General features: G+C 36.7%; 1 protein-coding gene across 1 annotated transcript in view; it reads left to right on the plus strand.

Moving 5' to 3' along the window:
- The window catches only part of Klhl4 (kelch like family member 4), a 58,377-nt gene extending 45,254 nt beyond the window's left edge, over positions 1 to 13,123 (plus strand). The window contains exons 9-11 of the mRNA XM_090326058.1: positions 3,277 to 3,489; positions 9,581 to 9,752; positions 12,596 to 13,123. Of these exons, the coding sequence (XP_090182184.1) occupies positions 3,277 to 3,489; positions 9,581 to 9,752; positions 12,596 to 12,655 (445 nt within the window). The 3' untranslated portion in view covers positions 12,656 to 13,123. The remainder of the gene's footprint in view (positions 1 to 3,276; positions 3,490 to 9,580; positions 9,753 to 12,595) is intronic.
- Positions 13,124 to 23,612: the final 10,489 nt, after the last annotated feature.

Genomic DNA, 23,612 nt, shown 5'->3' on the forward strand with positions numbered 1-23,612 from the left:
ACGCTGCTCTCTTTTTTCCCAGAATCGCTGAGCAGCAGATAAATTATTTGAATCCAGATTCAAAAAATTTAAAACAAATAAAGCATGATTAAGTATATTCACAGGGGTAGCGGGATACGACTCTCCTTTCTGTATTTTAGCAATTTGATGTTTTAATAATCCATTAGCTCTCTCCACGATGCCTTGACCTTGAGGATTGTAAGGAATGCCTGTAATATGAGTGATATTATAAGAATGGCAGAAGGACTGAAATGCTTGGCCTGCATAGCCAGGGCCATTATCTGTTTTTATTTGCGAGGGAATCCCCATCACAGCAAAACATCGAATGCAGTGAGAAATACAATGTTTAGTAGCTTCCCCAGCAAGGGGGGTGGCCAGGATAAAATTAGAATAAGTATCTACAGTAACATGAACATATTTTAATCGGCCAAAAGATGGAACATGCGTGACATCCATCTGCCAAATGTGATTAGAAAGCAGTCCTCGTGGATTTATACCTAAATGAGGAGCTGGTGAGAAGGGCACACAGTTGGAGCAAGTTTTAACAATTTGACGTGCCGCTTCTCTAGATAATTTAAACTGTTGGCGCAAGGCTCGGCTGTTTTGATGATGGATGGCATGTGACTGCTTAGCAAGTTCAACTTGAGTTAAATAAACTCTGGTGGCAGAATCAGTAACTGCGTTACCCTCACTTAAAGGGCCAGGAAGATTAGTGTGAGCTCGAACGAAGCCAAAGAAACAGGGGTGGTTGCGAGAACAAAGCAAAGTTTGTACTTGGCGAAATTGGGTCTGGATATTGGAGTTAGTAGTTCCAATAAAGGGAACAGTTTCTATGACTTGAAGAGCACGAATTACATATTGGCTGTCTGAGTATAAGTTAAAGGGCTCGTCTTGTAACAGGACGAGTGCTTGTAAAACAGCCTCTAACTCTACCTCTTGGGCGGAGGAAAAACCCGTAACCCAAGATTGAGTTTTCCCATTAATGGTCAAAGCAGCCGTTCCATTAGAGGATCCATCTGTAAATACTAAAGCGGCAGAAGATAAAGGCGAGGCCCGTACTATGGAAGGAAATAGGAACGTATGACACGCAGCAAATTGGAGGAGTTTGTTAGATGGGTAGTGATGCAAAATTTTTCCCGTATAATTGGCCCAAGCAATGGCCCAAGAATCGCAATGGGCGAATAGCCAATCTTGTTGTTGTGAATTATATGGGACACAGATAAAATGAGGTTCCTGACCTAAATATTTACGGGAATCCACTCGGCACATATGTATCAGATTAGCTACCAATTAGTAGTAGGGGGTCAGCACTTTGCCGGGTGTTGATGGTAGATAAAGCCATAAAAGTGGGCCATCCTGCCACAATACAGCAGTTGGGGAGTGAGAAGTAGCTAAAATGTAAACTCCTCATGGTTTAGAGTAGTCACAATAGTTCACTTGTTGCTGGGAAATTGCCTTTTCTACGATTTGGATGGCCCTCTCGGCGTCGGGATTTAAATTGCGCAAGGATGTAGGGTTGGTATCTCCTTTTAAGAGATCAAAGAGGGGTTTTAACTCTCCAGTGGACAGCTTTAAATAAGGCCGAAGCCAATTTATATCTCCTAAAAATTGCTGAAAATCATGAAGAGTTCTTAAGTGTGAAGTTTTTAATTGTATTTTTTGGCTTTTAAAATAGTGTGGGCCTAATATATGGCCTAAATACGTAAAAGGGGGATGTTCCTGAACCTCTTCAGCTGCTATTATAAGGCCAAAGAGGCTCAGATCTTGCTTTAGTTGTCCAAAGGCTTGTCGTACGACGGTAGGGTCAGAACAAGCCAACAAGATGTCGTCCATATAATGAACAATATAAACAGAAGAGAATTTTTCACGGGTGGAAGAAATGGCTCTAGCTACAAAACTTTGACATAAAGTTGGGCTATTTGCCATGCCCTGTGGGAGCACAAGCCAATGATATCACTTCATGGGTTCTTTAAAATTAACAGAGGGGACGCTGAAGGCAAAGCACTTACAGTCTTGAGGCGCCAGGGGTATAGTATAGAAACAATCCTTCAAATCTATAATAATCTTATAAGTATCCTTTGGGATTGCCATGGGGGAAGGCAAGCCGGGCTGTAAGGCTCCCATCAGTTCCATAGTTGCATTTATCTTTCTCAGATCCTGTAACAGCCTCCATTTACCTGACTTTTTCTTTATAACAAAAATTGGAGAATTCCATGGAGAGTTAGAAGGGGCCACATGTCCCAAGTCTATCTGTTCCTGTACCAGCTGCTGAACTGCAATGATCTTTTCTAGAGAAAGAGGCCACTGTTCGACCCATACCGGTTCTTCAGAGAGCCAATTTATGGGATCAGCATGAGGGGCAGGACAAACAACAGCCCCCGTTAAAGAATACCCTAATCCTTGCCTCGGGGGGTGAGACTGGGGTTGGAGTGGCTCTAGTTCCCCCTGTGCTGCTCGGCCTAGTCCCCTAAAGGGGAGGAGGCCTTGATCAAGTAACTGCTTAGTGACCGCAGAAGACTGTGAGCTCCAGACTGCCGCCTAAGAGACTCTCTCGTTTATTTTAAGTTCCGACCTTAAATACTCTTCTTAAAACTAGGGAGTTGCCAGAGGCTACATTCATACAAAATAGTAAACAAATAACATATAGGATAAATGAGAAAGGATTAACATTGCTTAAAGTCATCATGATAAGAACTGATTGACATTGCTTAAAGTCATCATGATAAGAACTGATTGACATTGCTTAAAGTCATCATGATAAGAACTGATTGACATTGCTTAAAGTCATCATGATAAGAGTTACTTCCTTGTGTATACAGTTGTGTAGGTCCAAGGTCAGGTCCAAGGTCATTGACCCCACAGTCGGTCCCCAACACCACCTAGTTCAGCCCTTTCTCAATATACACCTCTTCTTTATTCCTCTCTTTGGGCGTGGTTGAACGTACTAAAGCTGGTGATATCAGAGGTTGCCACTAACTAAACTTGTTATCACAGAAAAACCTTGGAAGCCACTGATACATAGGAGGGCACTTGCTTGCAAGCTAAGCATTTCATGCAATTGAGTGGGTTACTAGAATTGTGAATCTGTATGGTCTTTGCATAAAGCCAGTATTTCATATAAATGAGCCTAGTAGAAATTTCAACACATGTGAATTTTAGTGACTTAAGTAAGAAGATGAAAATCCAGGCTGGTCTGGGTAAAATTCAAGGCCCAATTCAAAAAATCACTAAAGCAAAATTTGCAATTCTGTTTTTGTTTCTTTTTGCTTTTTTTAGATTGTATGCTATTGGTGGACGTGATGGAAGCTCTTGCTTGAAATCAATGGAATACTTTGATCCACACACTAATAAGTGGAGTCTATGTGCTCCAATGTCCAAAAGACGTGGTGGTGTGGGAGTTGCAACATACAATGGCTACTTGTATGTAATAGGGGGCCATGATGCTCCTGCTTCTAACCATTGCTCCAGGCTTTCTGACTGTGTGGAAAGGTAAACTGCTTGTACTTATGTATGCATGTGATCAGTGAGTTCTTTATATTTTAGAAACAAGAAAGCTCTTGAAAATCCTACAAGGTAATCTTCCATGTAACTGTTAATATTTTATATTTGCAGAGTCCAAAAATATGTTTTAATTCATATGAATTAAACACAGTATCAAACTTTCAAAGATGGTTGGGAGTTTGGCCTAGTGGTAGATTGCTTGCCTAGCATGCACGGAGACCCAGGTTCGATTACTCGGTACCACATACCTAGGAAAAAGCCGGAAGTGGTGCTGAGCCTCAAGTGGTACAGCTCTAGCCTTGAGAAAGTCCAAGGACAGAACTCAGGCCCTGAGCTCAAGCCCAGGACTGGCCTAAAAAATGTCTTACTTTATGATAGCCACATTATAATCAATCAAAATGATTAAAGAATAAGGAAATTTGCTGGGTGCCAGTGGCTCAGGCATGTAATCCTAGCTATTCAGGAAGCTGAGATACAAGAATCACAGTTCAACTTCAGCCCAGGCAAGAAAGTCTGTGAGACTCTTATCTTCAGTTAACCACCAGGAAACCAGAAGTGGCTCTGTGGCTCAAGTGTTAGGGAGCTAGCCTTGAACTGAAGAGCTCAGGGACAGCGCCCAAGCCCAGAGTTCAAGCCCCATGACTGACCAAAAAAAAAATAAAAAACAACAACTGAAACAAAACAGAAAAATAAGGAAATTTTATGCAAATCTTACACATAGTTTTTACTCTTTTATATTTACTCTTAGTCATTTTTTTCTTTCATATATATTTTTATTGTAATTAATAGAAGGGTTACGTTATATTCACCAGCTAGAAGGTGCATTACTTCACATGCATTGATACCCTTTCTCATGTCTTGGTCCCCATTTCCCTCCCAACATCCCCACCCCTCACCTTGTTTTCCTCCCTTCCCTATCTGACTTCAAACAATCAAATACACATATATAAATATATCAGATAACCAAGTGAAATACTGTAACAATATGAGATAACCAAGGGACAGCAAAAGAGATAAGAGTTAACATAGTACATAAAGAATAACAATCACTCTGGATTGGAAGAATTAACATAGTGAAAATGGCCATCTTGCCAAGGGCTATCTATAAATTCATCGCAATACTTATCAATATCCCAATGTCATTCTTTAAAGAAATAGAAGAGGCACTCTAAAATTTCATATGGAATAATAAAAGACCCTGTATAGCAAAAACACTTCTTAGCAGAAAGAACAGCACAGGAAGAATTTCAATACCAAACTTTAGACTCTATTACTGAACTCTAGTGACCAAAACAGCTTAGGACTGGCTCAAGAACAGGACTGAAGATCAATGGAATAGAACTGAGGACCCAGATATTAACCCACAGACCTATGGCCACCTAATCTTTGATAAGGGAAATTTTATGCTAATCTTACCAATAATTGTTACTTTTTTATATTTACTATTAGTCAATTTTTTTAAATTTTAGCTTAGTGCTTATTGTTCATGTATGTTATCCTAGTACTCAGGAGGCTGAGTTCTGAGGATCACGGTTTGAAGCAAGCCCATGCAAGAAATTATGTGTCCCATTAAACATCAAAACAACAGAAGTGGAGGTGTTGCTCAAGTGCTAGCTTTGAGCAATAAAGCTCAGGGAAAATGCCCAGAGTCTGACTTCAACCCTAGAATGGATACACATATACAATTATCATTTAAGCTCACTTTAAAACTTCATAAAGTAGTCATGTTATAGAATAATGACTCAATAGATTAAATAATAAGGAAAATTTATGCTACTATTCCATTCAACTCACCAGACTCAAAGCTAATTAGATACTTTTTGAAAAATGAGTAACATCAAATATACAAACAAAATCTCCTCATAAACTTCTTGATGATTTTCTCAACAATGACTATTGGAATAAGTATTACCTTTCTTAAAGTAAGTTCTTTGAGTGTGGGACAGCATTTTGGATTAATGGTATAGTGAGTTGGTTAAAGCAACTGCCTAAAGGCTCTATAAATTTTTATTTTTTTCCATTCTTGTTGCCTTTCAAAATAGAAAAAATACATACATACAACAAAATAATTAATAGTAACTGAGACCAAATTTTGATACTTTGGTATTCCTTATGGAGTTATGATGTATATTTATATTTCTGCAACAAAACTCTGTCACTAATATTTTGATAGGAGTTGCATTGAACTCTGTATCACCTTGTGTAGTATTTTCCATCTTAAGAGCATTACATCCAATAACCCATAAATAAGAGACATCTTTCTGTTTATCAGTACCTTCTTTAGTTTCTTCCTATTCAATTTGAATTTATATTCTTTCTCTTTACTGCTTAATTGCCCTGACTAAAACTTAAAAGTATCATCTTGCATAGAAATGTTGGAAGCAGGGACTGTGTCTTATTTTTAGTCTTAGAGGAAAAACATTTCTTAACTGTTCTGGCAATTAAATGCCCTGAGATGTAAGATCTTTGTGTTTTTACAGAACAGTCTCTAGAGATTCTTTTTAATGGGCCTTGTTTTTTGTTTGTTTTTCGGTTTCTTTGTATATCTGTGATATCTTGTTATAAACTGGACATTTGGAAAAACAGACCATTTTCTGTGACATTAGATTGGCTTCATGTGCAAGAATGAAGAATGTCATCACTAATTAGCAAGTCATTAGCAAGTTATTTCTCTGTCTGGGATCAGCTCAACATAAAACCTTCAAGGTTTCTTTAAGGCTTTTTCTTTAAATGGTGTGTGTGTATGCACGTGTGTGTGTGCATGTGTGTGTGTGTGTGTATGTGTGCATGTGCTTGTATGCACGCACACATTTGTGTGTTTCCTCATACATTGGCTACTTTTGAATGTTTAAATATCTATGTTTCCATATCTATTCAGTTCTTTAAATCACTCTCCACTTGTTCTAGCTGTGTACACATCTCTAACCTACATCAACTCAAAGTAGCATTGCCATATTTCAGTAGAAATATATAAACCTATTTTTATTTGCTTTTGTGGAAAAGTTCATGCTATGGGGTACAAAATAAAATCAGTTCCCACATCTAACATTGGAAAATAATCTAATCTCATATGTTGCCAAGTTAAAAAATGTCATGCAGGGCCAGGAGTTTAGCCTTTTGGTAGAGTGCTTGGCTAGAATGCACGAAGACCCAGGTTTGATTCCTCAATGCCACATACATAGAAAAATGCTGGAAGTAATGCTGTGGGTCAAGTGGTAGAGCTCTAGCCTTGAGAAATCCCAGGAACAGTATTCAGACCCTGAGTTCAAGGCCCAGGACTGACAATAAAAATTATGATTCACTTAACAAGCTGTCCAGTATACAATAAAAACTCAGAAGTTAGTGGCAAGTATTGTTTCTATCAATATTATAAAGTTGCACATATTTTTGTTAATTTTCTTTTTCATTAGTGTACCATTACTGTCCTGATATTTTTCTTGAAAAGACATTTTAAAAATTGTAACAACTGGAGTATAATTTTCAGAAGGTCAAAATCATACTTTTTTTACTAATTCAAAATGGAAAGAAGCTATGTTATTTTATTTGATTTACTCTTAAGATGTTTTAAGAAGTACCTGATTGAAACAAAGAAAACAGAATGCTAAAAAAATTCTTAATAGATATGAAAATGTTTAATATAGAACGCAAACAACACAATCATTAAGAATCATTGATATCTAGTATGCAGACTTCAATGCCACCTGGTAGAAATGAATCCATTTGCACTATAAGAAATAATCCATTTGTATTCTTGGAAAAGTCCACATGTATTTTCATAAAATTGTGCAAAGCAATAATCTAAAAGTTGGCTTTTTCACATGCAGTTGTGATTTCATTTTGTCGGTAGGAAGTTAGTCATAGATGGACAAATTATGGAATCTGATATCCTCATTTCTTTGCTTGGATGGATTTTCTGACACTTGTTTGCTAAAACACTGTTCTACCTAGTACCATTGGAGTATCTTACTCAATTATTTCAGATAAATGGTTAACACAAAATATTCTAAAACCTACATATTTTGGGGGGCAGAGATTATTATTTCTATAATGGTAATGAATCAAGTATAATTTAGGAATTCAAGTAATTTATACCTAATACCTCTTAAATAGGAACATTGATCCATGACTAATTCTTTTTCTTAGGTTCAATTTCATTTTTAGTAGAATATATATATTTACACCAATAGTAATGAGAGATAAAAATGCAGTAATAAGCAGAAAAATGAGAGAAGGGACATTATTTTAAGTTCAATATGATGGAATGACTAGTTTTGCTTTTTATAATTACTACTACATGGCTTTAAAGATGGTAAACTATATTGCCATCATATTTTTCTTCAAATGAATCAACATGTCCTCAGTTCCTCTTGTTAACCAAGCAACATACAACATGGTTCTGAGCATTAACTGACATTCAAATGCAGACGAGTGTTGAGTGTATGGATGCAAATCTGGAAGTCAATCCATCCTGCTGTGAGTTCAGCTTCCCTATTCATGTATTTCTGTGTATACATTGTTACTGTATTTTTGTGTATACATTGTTACAGCTTTGCTTAACAATAGCTGCTGTTTGGACTATCCAACTTGGCTAGAACATGCGATTATAAATTTTCTGGCTCTGTGTATTCTAACATTAAACTCAAGATTATCTACTACATGACAATTATATTTATTAGATATTGAGCTTGTCTTAATGACATTTTAGATAGCATTATTTTTGAGTGAGAGGTCCAACATGTATAGAAGCTTGGAGGAAACTCTTTAGAATGTGTTTCTAGAGGCAAAGCCAAAAATAGAGGTTTTCGAACAAATATAAAGTAAAAACTGATAAGTGAATTTGTGTGTGTATATGTATGTGATATTAGTCTTCAATGGATTGTGTGTGCATGTGTGTGTATCTGTGTGTCTGTGTGTGTATGAGGCAGGCAGGCAGATAGACAGACAGACAGACAGACAGACAGACAGACAGACAGACACAGAGAAAGTATGCTGGTCTTGGAGGACTGAACTCAGATCTGGGTGATGTCCATAAGCATTTATACTTAAGGCTAGCACTCCACCATTTGAGCCATAGCGACACTTCCTACCTTTTTGTCCATTAATTAAAAGCCTTATGGACTTTCTTGCCCAGGCTGACTTTGAACCTCCATCCTCACATTTCAGACTCCTGAGTAGCTAGTATTACAGTCAAGAGCCACTGGTGCCTGGATCCTCAGTGGACTTTTGCAAACAGATTCATTTTTTATTTTATTTTTCTCTCTTGGGGCTTGAATTCAGGGCCTGGGCACTGTCTCTTGAGCCTTTTTGGCTCAAAGCTAGGGCTCTACCACTTGATCCACAGCACCACTTCTGTGATGTTTTTAAAATAAAGAAACATCCCAGTAACAAATTATAAATTTCATTACTGCTCACACTTTATAAATTTCAATGTGAGGAGTTAGGAAAATTTATTGTTGAATTACCTTTTATCTGTTTACTGAATAGGCTTACTATTTAAAGTATGTATAAAACAAAAATATAAAATTATGTATAGTCTTATATGGTCTTTAGTATAGGTCAGATCAAAATAAGAAAAAAATATTAGGCTCTTGTAAAGATAAATGAGAATATAGAAGGGAAAAATACAAGATAGCACTTTATTAATTCAATTAGAAAATATTATTGAAATTAGAATACTAAAGCAAATCTGAAGCATTTTATAATGTGAACTATAATATAAACAGAATCAGACAGGTTTATTTTAATGACAAGATAATTCAAAGTAAAATGTTATCAATTTATATATTAAATAATACTAATAAGCATAATATGATATATGTATAATATTAAGATGCCAATGTGTGACATTTCATTGAAATGAATGAGCTCTTAAAGGCAGTTAGAAAATCTTTTTTAAAGTATGCTTTCAGCACCCTCTTGTGGCTGTATTGAATTATGTCATGCACATAGTCAACCCACATGGGCAAATGTTATTTTTTTAATTCTTTGTTTTCCCTGATATGTATTTTATCATTCACATTATTTTTTACTTTAAGATTGTTGAGTTTTCTTTCCTAATTGTCTTCCTAAATCTTTTAAGATATGATCCCAAAACAGATTCCTGGTCAACTGTGGCACCCTTGAGTGTGCCTCGAGATGCTGTTGCTGTGTGTCCCCTTGGAGACAAACTATATGTGGTTGGAGGGTATGATGGACGTTCTTATTTGAACACTGTTGAGTCATATGATGCTCAGAATGATGAATGGAAAGAGGTACTCACAAAAATATTCACATTTGTATATTTCACTTTTAAGTATCTAATTTAAGGCCCTGGAGTTTGACCTAGTGATAGAGAGCTTGCTTAGCATGCATGGAGACTGGGGTTGGAGTCCCTGGTACCACATACATAGAAAAAAGCCAGAAATGGTGCTGTGGCTCAAGTGGTAGAGTTCTAGCCTTGAGAAAGCCCACGCACAGTGCCCAGGCCCTGAGTTCAAGGCCCAGGACTGGCAAAAAATGTCTAATTTTACTAATAATTATATATGCCATTCCTTTCTAGATTTGAACCAGATCCTTTAATGAAACGGATAGTATGTGTTTTATCTATGCCTTAAAGAATTACTAGGTGATTTGATTGATTCTTAACAGGATAAAAGCTTTTGGCTTTATAGAAGTGTTTCCTTCAGAGAAAAGTTAATCTACTTCAAAGTTCCAGAACTCTCTAGGAAACTATCTATTGTAGGTATTGTGACTTGTGAAATGCAGAACAAAGTCCCTTTCTGCAATTTAATTCCTTTATTTGCAGAGAAACTGTAAGTAGCAATACTTGGAGCTTCCTCTGTTATTCAAAAATGTAGTAAAAATATACCAGAATGAAATATTCTCAAAAGAGCTGAGAGTCATCTAGAATACCTCACAAGGATGGTAATGAAAAAGGTTACTGTAAGCATATCCTAAAGATGCTAAAAGAAAATTCCTGTTTTGGAATTGTGTTTTAATGGAGAGAGGTAAACAAATGGAGAATAGAAGGAGGGAGAATGCAGTCAAGAATTCAATGTATATAATACAAAATTAAAAAGGGGGAAGGGGTAGTTTGAGTGGAATAAGTGAGAGTGAGGAAAGGAGTGATGTGAATCAAGATGTACTGCATTCATAATGTACTTTGGCAAATGGCAATTCCTCTGTGCAACTACTTAAAGATAATTTAAAGAATAGAGAGTAGGATGAGATGAGGAGGACTTACATAAATAATTACACAAAGCTATAAGTGGTGGAGCCCATTTTTGAATGAGATACACACACTTGTTTCTGTGATATGTGAGGACCACTCTCTGAGGAGGACCATAAAACATGGAAATTTTTGAGCACTTAAGAGCTTGACTTGATCCTTCATTATCACCAAAAGATAGTTACTGAGTGCTTAATACATCACAAACTGCTGCATGTGTAGTACATTTAGGAAAATTTTTCAGTAGCGTATTTTAAAATATGAAAGAACCATGACAAAACTTAATTCAGCAAAAAGAAACCCAACTTATCAACTTATTCCATTCTTAAAAAAATAACATTGTGGATCACAGAAATTGTTTGAGGCAAAGTAACCACTAAGTTGCTAGGAAACTGAATAATTCTTATATATGAATTTTATGAACTTATTTTCTAGGTATAGCAGCAAATATTGTGCAATATACCTTTTTAAGGGGCCATTTATATTTCTGTGAAATTATAAAATAAAAAGAAATTTAAAAATGAAAAAAATGCAAAATGACCTTTCACATATTTTTCCTATTGTTAGGCTTAGATTTGTATATATTCTTTGGTCAATGAAATTATGAGTAAATAAAATAAGGTATAATGATTTTTTTTGTGTGTATGACTGTGTCAGTTCTGGTACATAAACTCAAGACTTCACACTCTGTCTTTGGATTTTTACTCACAACAAGAGCTCTACCTCTCTAGTTCATGTTTTTAAAGAGTTAATTGGAAATAAGACTCCCAAGATATCTCCGCCTTGATTGTATCTGGACCACAATCCTCAGATCTTAGCCTCTTGTGTAGCTAGCTTATATGTTGTGAGCAGGTGGCTCACACCTGTAATCCTAGCTATTCAGGGGGCTGAGATCTAAAGATTGCGGTTCAAAGCTAGCCTGGGCTCCAATGCCCAAGAGACTCTTATCTGGCACTATGGCCCAAGGGGTAGGGCAGTAGCCTTGAGCTGAAGAGCTCAGGGACAAAGCACAGGCCCAGAGTTCAATCCCACCACTGACCAAAGAAAATAAAAATTTAAAAGATTATATGTAGGAATACACCATCATTAATTTCACTATGTACACAAACGTTGACAAAGGGGTTATATCTGTCCTCCCACCACATCTCAAATTCTACCCTTTGAGTAGGTCCTTAACTTTAGCATTGCTTAGGACTAACCAGAAATTTTTTTTAAAGTACAGTTTTAGGTAAAATAAATAATATAAAATATCAGTATGCTAGTAGATTTCAATAATATATCAGAAGAGTCTAGGTTACTTGCTATAAGCTCTAGATTATGTTTTGGTTCTGTCACATTTACTGTGTGATAATTACAAAGAGTAATAAGAGAACCAATAGTGTTATCATATGCCAAATCCTTGTCATTCATCATATCATTTTTTTTGCCAGTCCTGGACTTGAGCTTGGGGCCTGAGCACTGTCCTTGGACTTTCTCAAGGCTAGAGCTCTACCACTTGAGCACCACTTCCAGCTTTTTTCTATGTATGTGGTACCAAGGAATCAAACCCGAGTCTTCGTGCATGCTAGGCAAGCACTCTACCACTAGGCCAAACTCTTGGCCCCATTCATCATATTCTTGAATTCTCACAAAGACCTTCATGGGGATAATTTACTGTAATCTTTCAAGTGTCTCAAGATCATGTGATCATTAGATACAAGCCTGTTATCATTATGAAAACTAGACTATTTCAACCATACTGAAATGTTTCCTAGGGTGCAGTTTTTCTGATGTTTCTGTTAGGTGAAAATTGGAACAACAAAAAAGAAAGTACTTTTTAAACTCTGACATTTTATGTTATGCTAAAAATGCTTTTACACAGTGTTTCCTTTGTTCTTTTTGTTTCAGGAAGTTCCTGTTAACATTGGAAGAGCGGGTGCATGTGTTGTCGTGGTGAAGCTCACTTAAAACTCTAAAGAATGGCAGCTGGATAATTGCAAGAAACAGAGCAAGAGGAACAGAAATAAAGGAATAGGAACCTTTCTTTAATTAACCAAACTCGAATATCGTTGTGTCAGTTTAATATGTAGATAGAATTGTTCTCATTTGTGAAACTGAAACCAATTTTAAACATGAGCTACGTGCAAATTTTGAATATATGTGTTGTCACAGCTGATAATATAAACTGAAACTCCATATGCTAGATTTTGCCCCATTACTGTAGTATTTTAAACTACTTAAGGAAAATTGATAATGACTGAAGTGTGAAGGCAAGAAAAGCACCATCAATTTTCAGGTTAAAAGCCTGAGAATATAAAAACAGTTGGTATTTAAGAAAAGGTGTTCTGTTATTTGGAATATTGCTAAATATAAGAGAGAATGTCTGACACTTGATACACTATTGTCTTATTCAAATAGTAGCTCAAATAAATGAATAATATCAAAGGAAGGGTTTCCTCACTCAAGGCTTAAAGAAAGGGGTCCATTACCATAATTTGCCATGCTGATTATGTCCACATTTTCCTGATTTTACTCCTTTCCATAACTATCTTCCAGAGCTATCATATAGATTTGATAGTTCTTAATATATTGCATTGTTACTTAGTTACTCATAAGATATTATTGTAATGCCACAAACATAATCCATATAGTAAAACACTGAATATTTATCATATTGATACAAACTGTGACCTCAGCTTCTGAGTGTCGGGGACTCACTTGTAGAGAAAGTTTGTGTTGTCTTCGTAAACACCTCCCTTTTATTTAGCAAGTTTAAAAATAACATTTTTAAAGTATATTGAAATTGAGAAGATGTTACACAGTATTAACAAATGGAAATACCAAAATATTTAATATGTGTGATCCATCCGATAGTTAGGTTTTATGTACCGACACATGCCTTTATGTTAATGTTATATTAATAACATTAGACTCTTAAGGACATATGTTCTATAAAATATACACCTTTTAAATTAAAAAGTAACAGAAAACAATTTGAGTAGCATTTTAGTTTCCAATTCTTATTTCCATTTAGTCCACGTAGTTTCAAAATTGTAAGGCAAAATATTGAACTGAACCTCTTTATTAAAGTAACTTTTCAATTACTGTTCATTTTTAGAATTTCTATAACATGTTCTTTTAAACAAACTTTATATTGTAGACTGTTAAACCAACAAATAAAATCTAGAGTGATGCTTGTAAATGTACTACTACCTAGTTGATTTACAAAGGGACAGCATATGTTGTGCAGAGATATTTTTACTTTGACAAATTGAATTTAAATAAAAATCTTTTCCTGTAGTTATAAATCATGTGTTTTGAGAATGTATCAAGTTCAGTCTTTTTGGTGTTTTAGTGCTGCAATACACAGCATACACAGTTGTGTCTAATTCTATTATCTCTAATAGAGTGTTGAAGGGTTTTCCAGCTCTAGATATAAAGAAATGGACAGTAGGGAACACACACACACACACACACACACACACACACACACACTCACACACACCCTACAAAGCCCTGTTAGATTTTTTTTCCATCCTTTGACTGGAACTCAGGGTTTGGACACTATACCTGAGCCTCTTTGTGCTCAAAGCTAGTGCTCTACCATTTGAATCACAGAGCCACTAGTGACTTTCTCTAAGTAGTTCATTAGAGATAAGAGTCTCATAGACTTTCTAGCTCAGGCTAGTTTTGAACCATGATTCTCAAATCTCAACCTCCTGAATAGCTAAGACTGCAGGCATGAACTATCAGCACCTAGGAACAGAGCATCTTTTAAGAGAACATTTTATCCAACTCAGTGTAAAAGTAAAATTAGTTAATCCTTTAGCTCAGCACAGAGCTTGGTCTCTCGAGCTAAGCACAACACACAGGCAATCTGTAAAGGACACATCAAAACAGCTATTTGCTACCAGCAGGTTACTCACTAAATCAAGTGGAGATGAACTATGATGTTCTTGAATTCCATGTTCTCGATGGTTCTGCTGGAATTGCATCAGCTTGAACTTCTGGGAGATAAACAATTTACTCAGAGTTATCACAGCATAGCTATATTTGAAAATCATAATTGGGCCCCTATGGGCTAGAATGATCTGCTAAAAGCTGAGATTTGAGCAAAAGTAATAGAGAGCTCATATAGGATACTCATCACTGTAATCGAACATAATTGGGAAAAGGAAAAACAGGGACAGATTCTTGCGGCTGTGACCTATTGGATAATTCAAGCAAATGAAATAGAAGAGGGAATTATGGGCTAAGCAATTTAGACATTTTGCCCTTATTGTTTTTTTTTGCCAGTTTTGGGGCTTAAACTAAGGGCCTGGGCACTGTCCTTGGCGTTTCTCAAGGCTAGCATTCTACCACTTGAGCAACAGCACCACTTCTGGATTTTTCTGTTTATATGGTACCTAGGAATTGAACCCAGGGCTTCATGCATGCTAGGCTTCATGCTACCACTAGGCCACACTCCTGGCTCCATCCTGAGATTATATATGTGTGTATATATATATATATATATATATATATATATATTTAAATTTGCTTCTTGAATTTTCTGTTGTTTTGGTGATAATGCTTAGGGTTCCCAACACTGTATCCCTCAGGCTGCATTATGATAATTCTATGGATAGTGCTCTCACCGATGTATTTATATGCCTTCCACCTATTTGAGAAGATCTAAATAGCTTCTCTGCCTGATGGTGGCTGAAGGGCACTTGGGCAACAAACTGTGGTCCTCCCTCTAACTCTACCATCTCTCAAGTTGCCTTAGCTATGGTTGCTTCTCCAATTTGATGTAGAGGAAATGTAGAGCTTGCTTGCTGGGGTCCCAAATGCAGTTCAGATATTTTGAGAAAAAAATAAACAACAGTTTGTCTTTTTCTCTATTTCCTGGAATACAAATCCTAGAATATTTGTAATCTTCAAAGTAATCGTTTTCTTGTATGCTTAAAAGTTGACCTGTGGTGGGGGGGGAAAGTTGACCTGTGGTTTTCAACTCCTAGGTGAATTGAGGATGAGCCTGGTCACAGGAAAGTCCAAGGAATGATTTGTAGGTTAAACTCTTCAACCCCCAGTCCCAATGCTGTTTACATTGCTTACAAGTGGACAATTATGTAATCCATCATCTTTGCAAAATGAAACACAAATATTCTAAACAAGTTGTGGGGAGCTTCTCTGAACTGAGAAAAGTCATGGTGTTTCCTGAAGTACAGCTTGCTCAGAGAGGGCATAGAAGAGAGGGCACACTGCTTCCTTCAACCCTTGCCTGTCAATTTTTGTCATCTGTCACTATGCATCTGTAAATATTGTCCATAATAAGCTACTATATGGAAACATTTCTCTGGGTTGTGTGAGTCACCTAATAGATGGTAGCTGAGGAGAGCCTCAAGGGAACTTGGTTTATAACCAGTTGATCAGAAACACACATAAAACAACTTGCTGCTTGACACTGACAACTGAACAGGCAGTGACAGTATTAGAAAGCAAGTCCTCTACCTGGGGGACTGCATGCTGTCTCCAGGTAGATGTTGTCGGATCTGAATTGAATTAGGGGATGTGCAGCTGATTTTTACTGGAGAACTGATTGCTTTCTTGGCATTTCCAAGGTGAAAACACCCACATTTAGGCACAGAAGTATTTTGCCAGAGCACAGTATGAAGAAACTGGATTTGTGTCTCCCTTATATCCACAGAGAGATGTAGAACAAAAACTCCTGGGAGTTTAGATTGCCTCAAGTTCTCAAATAAGATTCTTAGCCTAGGAAAAGAAAAACAACCGTGAAACATGTTTTCTAAGCTGTCACCACCAAATTTCCCTCCTCATAACATTTATCTGAAGTTATAGGGACACATTTTTCACTTTTTCTCTTTGTCATGCAATTTCTTTATATCATATCCTGATTGCTGGTGATACAAAATCCCAACCTAAATGATGGAAGATACTATGTGTGCTGTTTAAAAAAGAACAAGTCTTCATGTGCGAAAGGACATTTCTTAAAGTATTTAATTTTTTGCTAGTCATGGGCTTGAACTGAGGGCCTGAGCACTGCCTTGCACTTTCTCAAGGCTAGAGCTCTACCACTTGAGCCTAGCATCACTTCCGGCTTTTTTTTTCTATGTATGTAGTACTGAGGAATCGAACCCTGGTCTTCGTGCATGCTAGGTAAGCACTTTCCCACTAGGCCAAACTCCCAGCCCCAGTATTTAATTATTTTACTACTCAACACAAAATGCAATAGGAGAGATGATGGAATTGAATTGAATCACTCCATATGGTATATATGTTTCAAAACATCACATTACTCCTGAAAATCTAATTACTTTCAATAAAAAATAATAGTTACTTAGGGCATTAGTGGCTCACTTCTGTAGTCGTAGACACCTAGTTGGTAGAAATCTGAAGGAATCATAATTTGATTTTCTGCCAGCCCAAGCAGAAATGTCTGTGGAAATCCATCACAAATTAATCAGCAAAATTCCAAAGCGGAGGCAAGACTCAAGTGGTAGACTCCCATTCCCCTGTCTTGAATAGGAAATCTGATTTGAGATAACAAGGAACTGAATTCAAATCCTGGTCCCTGCATCATCATCATCATCATCATCATCATCATCATCATCATCATCATCATTGTTGTCGTCGTCACCACCACCACCACCATCATAAACTAAGCACTGGTGGCTCATACCTTTTATTCTAGAGATCTAGAGAGTCTCAGCTCCAGGCATTCCAGGTAAAAATATTCGCTAGATCTATCTCTAAGGTAACCAGCACAAAGCAGTGTTGAAAACATAGCTCAAGTAGTAGAGCATTAGCCCAGTAATCACAAGAATCAGAGTTCTGTCTCAAAATTCCCAAGAAAATATTAATCAAAGTACTTTTTAGCACTGTGATTTGAACAAAAGCCCCTATGCACACTAAGCAAATGATCTGTTAATGAGCAACACCTCTAGCCCATTAAAAGATTTTAAAATGTTTTCTCCATCGGCAATACTTGTTTTTCAATACGGTTTTTACAGAGAAGGAAAAAATCCTAAGCTAAGTGCTAAAATAAATATTGACACCATTTGTACACTCTTCTTATAATTCTAATCATCTTCCTTAGTGTGTGTGTGTGCATGTGTGCACAATACACATAAACCATAAAAAATGGGCACACGTGGCAAAATAAGCACATTCATATTCTTTTTTTCACATATTTTTATTGTAGTTAATAGAAGGGTTACATTACATTCATCAGATAGAAGGTGCATTACTTCACAAACATTGATACCATTTCTCATGTCTTGGTCCCCATTTCCCTCTCTCCGCCACAGCCCATGAACTTGTTTTCCCCCCATTCCTATCCTATTTCAAATAACCAGATAAACATATATACAATATATGAGATAACAAGGTAAAATACTGTAACAATATGAAATAACCAAGGGACAGAAAAAGAGATGAGAGATAACATAGTACATTAAGGACAACAATCACTCATTGTATGGCTTTTGTTTCTATATCCTAGAGGTCCTTTCATTTAGCATCATACTGTATGGTCTTATATATCTAGGTTTTGCTCTATTGTAAATCTCTGCGAGGAGAGCCCAAGGTTTCTACTGATTAGGACAAATGAGGGAAACCATTGAGCCTATGTTCCTTTGAGTCTGGCTTACTTCACTTAATATGATTTTTTTCTAAGTCTTTCCATTTCCTTACAAATGGGGGAATGTTGTTCTTTCTGACAGCAGCATAGAATTCCATTGTATATAAATACCACATCTTGTTAATCCAATCATCAACTGAGGGGCCTCTGGGTAGGTTCCATATCTTTGCTATGGCAAATAGAAGCACATTCATATTCTTTTAAAATAGTATCCTTGGGGCATATGAATGTATTAAGAATTTATGTTTTTGTCCTGCAAACTATTAATACATATTAGCCTAAATTTATGGAATGTATACTAAATCCAGACCTATAAAATACATTATATTCCAAATGATAATTAGGAATTATTGTCCTCAACATCTGCAAAGTCCTGCTGCAGATGTCATCAAACAGCTCCTTTCCATGTGCCATATTCAGTGCATATCTGTGTGATTAAACCATCCTACCTGACTAAGAAAAATTAGATTTTACAATGGCAAGACAAGTTCTGGTCATCAGAGCCTGTCTCGTCATATTTTAAAATAGGCTTAGAAAGATAAAATCAGATGGATAACTTTGAAAGTCATATTTTCACATATCTATTAGACTGGCTTCAGTTTTGTCATTTCTGTACTAATGAGATGAAGTCAGGGAAGAGGTCAGGCTTGAATAGTCCATCTGACTTTGTTAGAGCAATCCTTGCCAGTCTAATGAACTTTAATGTGCCCAAATGAGTGGATACGGACCATGCTGTTTCAATAATTTATCTTTCTGGTGTCTTGATGTTTTTTATTCAAGGTAGTATTGCTAATGCATGTGTAGATTTAAGTGTAAAATAATGTTCAATAAATAGTTTTGAAAAATAATAAATTCATAGATTTTTATGGGATTGGAAATGGCTTGTTGCTAATTTTTTAAGTGAAAGTGAAAGACAAAGTGGAGCAGCTCCACTTCCAGCTTTTTCTGTGTATGTGGTACAAGGTATTGAACTCAGGGCTTCTTGCGTGCTAGGCGAGCCCTCTACCACTAGGCTATACACCTGGCACTCAATATATAGTTAACAGGAGACAAGGTCTTTAAATTGTTGTCAAGTAAATAATGCAAGTTAATGGATCTTCATAGATGCTTCATTTTATTCATATAGTATCAATAAATATACCTCTTTGTATTATTTTATATCTGGGACAACTGAAATCAGATGATTTCACATGACTTCAATTAATTCTTCTTTGTATTTGATCAAGTTGCTGTTGAAGCTACTTCTTATTTTTTGCTACTTCAGTTATGTTCATTATCTCCAGCATTTCTGTTTTGTCTTTTTTTGTCATTGAATTTCTTATTTTCAGGTTTGTTTCCCTGTATTTGTTGCCTAATTTTTGTTGTTTTTGTTCTCTTATAAATAAACTTGTGTAAGATAATTAAGTGGAGTTATTGTCAAGTACTCATTCTATTGGTTAGAAGATGAGTTCCTGAGTATCTGTGATCCTTGTGGACTTACATTGGTAAATAAAAAGTAAAGATGACATGGAGACATCAGGAAGGTGTGGAGAAAGCTTTGTCATGGAAAGCCATAATCAATCAGGGCTGTTATAGCTTTAATGTCCAAACTTGCTATTCATGTCTTTATGTATTCTATCTAGCCTAAGCAGCTGATGGCTTAGGGCCTGGCCTATGGAATTGGGCCCCAATCTTGGGCCTACTGGGACTTACATAAATCCCTGCCTCCTAGGGGACAGTTTAGTGCTGGGGAAATCCACAAGCCTATGTCTGCTTAGGTAGAGCTGGATCCTGATTAGGGGGCTGTCTTAGAAGCCAGGTTTTCTGATGAAGTCTTAGTGTCAAGAGTTGTAGATCCTGAGGCCACAGGAAATGAATGCCACTTGGAGTCGGCAAGTGTTAGGTGCAAGCTGGATTCACTGGTACCATGAGTAATAAGAAGTCATCTTTCTGAACATTATTGTTGTATCTTTTCTTATTACTGTCTTAAAAAGTCCTATGAACTTAGATCTGGAGAAAGTATTTTCCTGCATTGATACCTGTTCACATTGATGTTTCAGTTCCAGGATAGGTAGTAGGAAGATCTCTTCTATACCTTGCTGGTATCTCCGTGTCATGCTTATTTTATCATCATAACTTTTGTAAAGTATACACCAACCTGGAAAGTGACTCTCCGAAAGATAACGGGGAGGTATGCTTATAACAGTGATGGACCCGAACTCTATTCTTGGGTGGTATGTCACTCTCACCCAAGAACAGAGTTTGGCTTCACTGCTGTTTTGGTGCAGGTAAATTCATACAGTTCTTGGGACTCAATAATTTTTTTGTGGTGGTATGTCACTCTCACCCAAGAACAGAGTTTGGCTTCACTGCTGTTTTGGTGCAGGTAAATTCATACAGTTCTTGGGACTCAATAATTTTTTTGTGGTGGTATGTCACTCTCACCCAAGAACAGAGTTTGGCTTCACTGCTGTTTTGGTGCAGGTAAATTCATACAGTTCTTGGGACTCAATAATTTTTTTGCTGTTGGTGGTGGTGGTTGTGGGGTTTGAACTAAGGTCCTGGACACTTTCACTGAGCGCTTATATTCAAGGCTACTGCTCTAGCACTTTGAACCATAGCTCCACTTCTAGTTTTCTGGTGGTTATTTAGCGATAAGAATCTCATGGACTTTCCTGCCTGGACTGGCTTTGAATCATGGTCCAAAGATCCCAGTCTCCTTGAGTAGCTAGAATTATAGGCTTGACCTACTACTTATCAGCAAAATTCTCATTTTATTGTGTAAGCGACTGTTATGTGAGGCTTAGAGGGCAGGTACATATTCATTGTCCCTCCCATATTCTCAGCCTCATCCACATTCACATTATCACTCTATTCCTCCCCTATAGATCAATCTTCATTTCCTAACCTCATAGCACTGACAAAAAATGTAATCCAAACTTGCAGTTCATATTGACACTGCTGTCCTTGGCTTATTGTTTCTGGCACAAGCATTATCTATATGGAATTTAAAATTATCATTGCTACCTCACTTGAGAATTTTTGTCTTCCAAGATTTGGAAGACCAAGGAGACCAGGTTTAGAGACAAGGATACCTAATGAAGCATATTCCAAATTCCAGGAGCCTGCATTCAGATAAGACTGCATCCAGGCATGGTAGCTTATGTATGTAATCACAGCCTCTTTAGAGGTGGAAATTCAGAGAAATGCAGTTTTAGGATCAAGTGATGTAGAGACTTGGGGCCTGGAGTGTTTCCTAGTGGTAGAGTGCTTGCCTAGCATGCACAAAACCCTGGGTTAGATTCTTGGTACTACATACACAGAAAAAGCCAGAAGTGGTGCTGTGGCTCAAGTCGTAGAGTGCTAGCCTTGAGAAATCTCAAGGACAGTGTCCAGGCCCTGAGTTCAAGCCACAGGAGTGGCCAAAAAATAAAAAGAGAGAGATTCCCTCTCAGCTCATCAATCTGTGTGTGCTAGTTCAGGAAGTTTGAGCCCCAAGATATCAGAGGCATTAATTAAATATCTAAAGTAAAATGTACTGGGAGCATAGCTCCAGTGGTTGAGTGCATAGCAAGTAGGAAAATTGTGGGAAGGCTGATTCCTTTGGTTTTATCTTAATATATGATGGAGTAGAATTTAGAAAAATTATTCTCCTAAAAATATTATAAAATGTATTATAAATATTATATGCTATATATATGGAACAGAAATATATTAAAATGTATTAGTTTAAATATCAAATATTTAGCCACAAAGCTATTATTTTATTCTTCAAAAGCCAACCTTACTATGATTATTACTATTACATATTTCAAGATCATTATTGCAATATAAATGGCCTAATATGTCTCAGTACCCAAGAGACCAAAAGCAAAACGACAGTGATGAAAGCTGGTAGAAGCTGGTAGGATGAAAAAGCTCTTTTTTTTTTAACAGAGTCACATGTCATCCATGTGCCTTTGGAAGGAGCTCATTTCAGTAAATGACTTATCTGATATTCCAACACTGTAGATGTCTATAGATGACCAATTTATACTATTTCTGTGTAACACATAGATCTCTAACTCCTAATTAGGTGCCAAAGTCAATGTTCCTTTTTCTTTAATTTATTTCATCACTGAAGTGTCTCTTGAAATTTGCTGATTAAGAATAACTTTTTGATCCCCATTACTGTACAACTGTGAAATGTGAAATGTTTCATCCATCACTGTTAATGATGACCAATAATAAAATAATGAGATTTACCCAAGGGTGACTCATTTGTCCCAGAAATGAGAACAATAAAAGCATATTTTTATTGTAATTAATAGAAGGGTTACATGATATTTGCCAGATAGGAACCAATTCTGGAGTTTTCCCAAAATGGAACAAAATCTTCCTTTAAATAAGTTTGCAGAAATGGGACAACATAGTGCAAAGCATGATCTATGATTTACCTGTTTAATCTTAAGGCCTTGCCCTTGCCAGAGATGTGTTTTACCTCTTGAACCATAACTCAAGACCTTTTATCTTTAGTGCTTTAGTTATTTTTCTTTTCATTTTGCCAGTCCTGGGCTTGAGCTCAGGGCCTGAGCAATGTCCTTGGACTTTCTCAAGGTTAGAGCTCTACCACTTGAGCCTCAGCACCACTTCTGGCTTTTTTCTATGTATGTGGTACCAAGGAATAGAAACTGGGTCTTCATGAATGCTAGGCAAGCACTTTAACCAGTAGGCCAAACTCCCAGCCCGCATTAGTTATTTTTCATGTAGAGTTTCGTTTTTTATTTCCTTAGGCTACTTTACAATTGCTAGCACTCCACTGAAATTATTTGCTGAAATGTGGTCTTACTAAACATTTTCTGTTCTTAGAACTGGCCTCATACTATGATCTTTTCAGTTTCTGCCTCCACAGTAGCTGGGATGACAGGCGGCACACTCCACCACTTTCAACTTTCTTTCCAACTTCTAACATTTACAATGTTTTCTGGATTCAGTATGTTGTATCTGTTCATGTATATCTATACACATATACATATATATGTACATATATATATATACATAATCGTTTCACAATGCATATGAACATAGTGTACCATAGTGGTACTTTGAGATTAAGAACACATGTTCAAGCAGGTACTAGTGGATCATGGCTATACCATTAGCAAATGAGGGGACTGAAATGAGTGATTCAATGATCAAACCCAGCCAAGCAGGCAAATTGTAAAGACATTTATCTCCAATTAACTAGCAAAAATTGGAAAAGGAGGCATAGCTCAAGTGGTAGAGAGATAGCCATGAGGAGAAAAAGTTAAGCAAAAGTAAAAA

Source organism: Megascapheus bottae, chromosome X (genome assembly GCF_031878675.1).
Source record: "Megascapheus bottae isolate mThoBot1 chromosome X, mThoBot2.hap1, whole genome shotgun sequence".
NCBI lineage: Eukaryota > Metazoa > Chordata > Mammalia > Rodentia > Geomyidae > Megascapheus > Megascapheus bottae.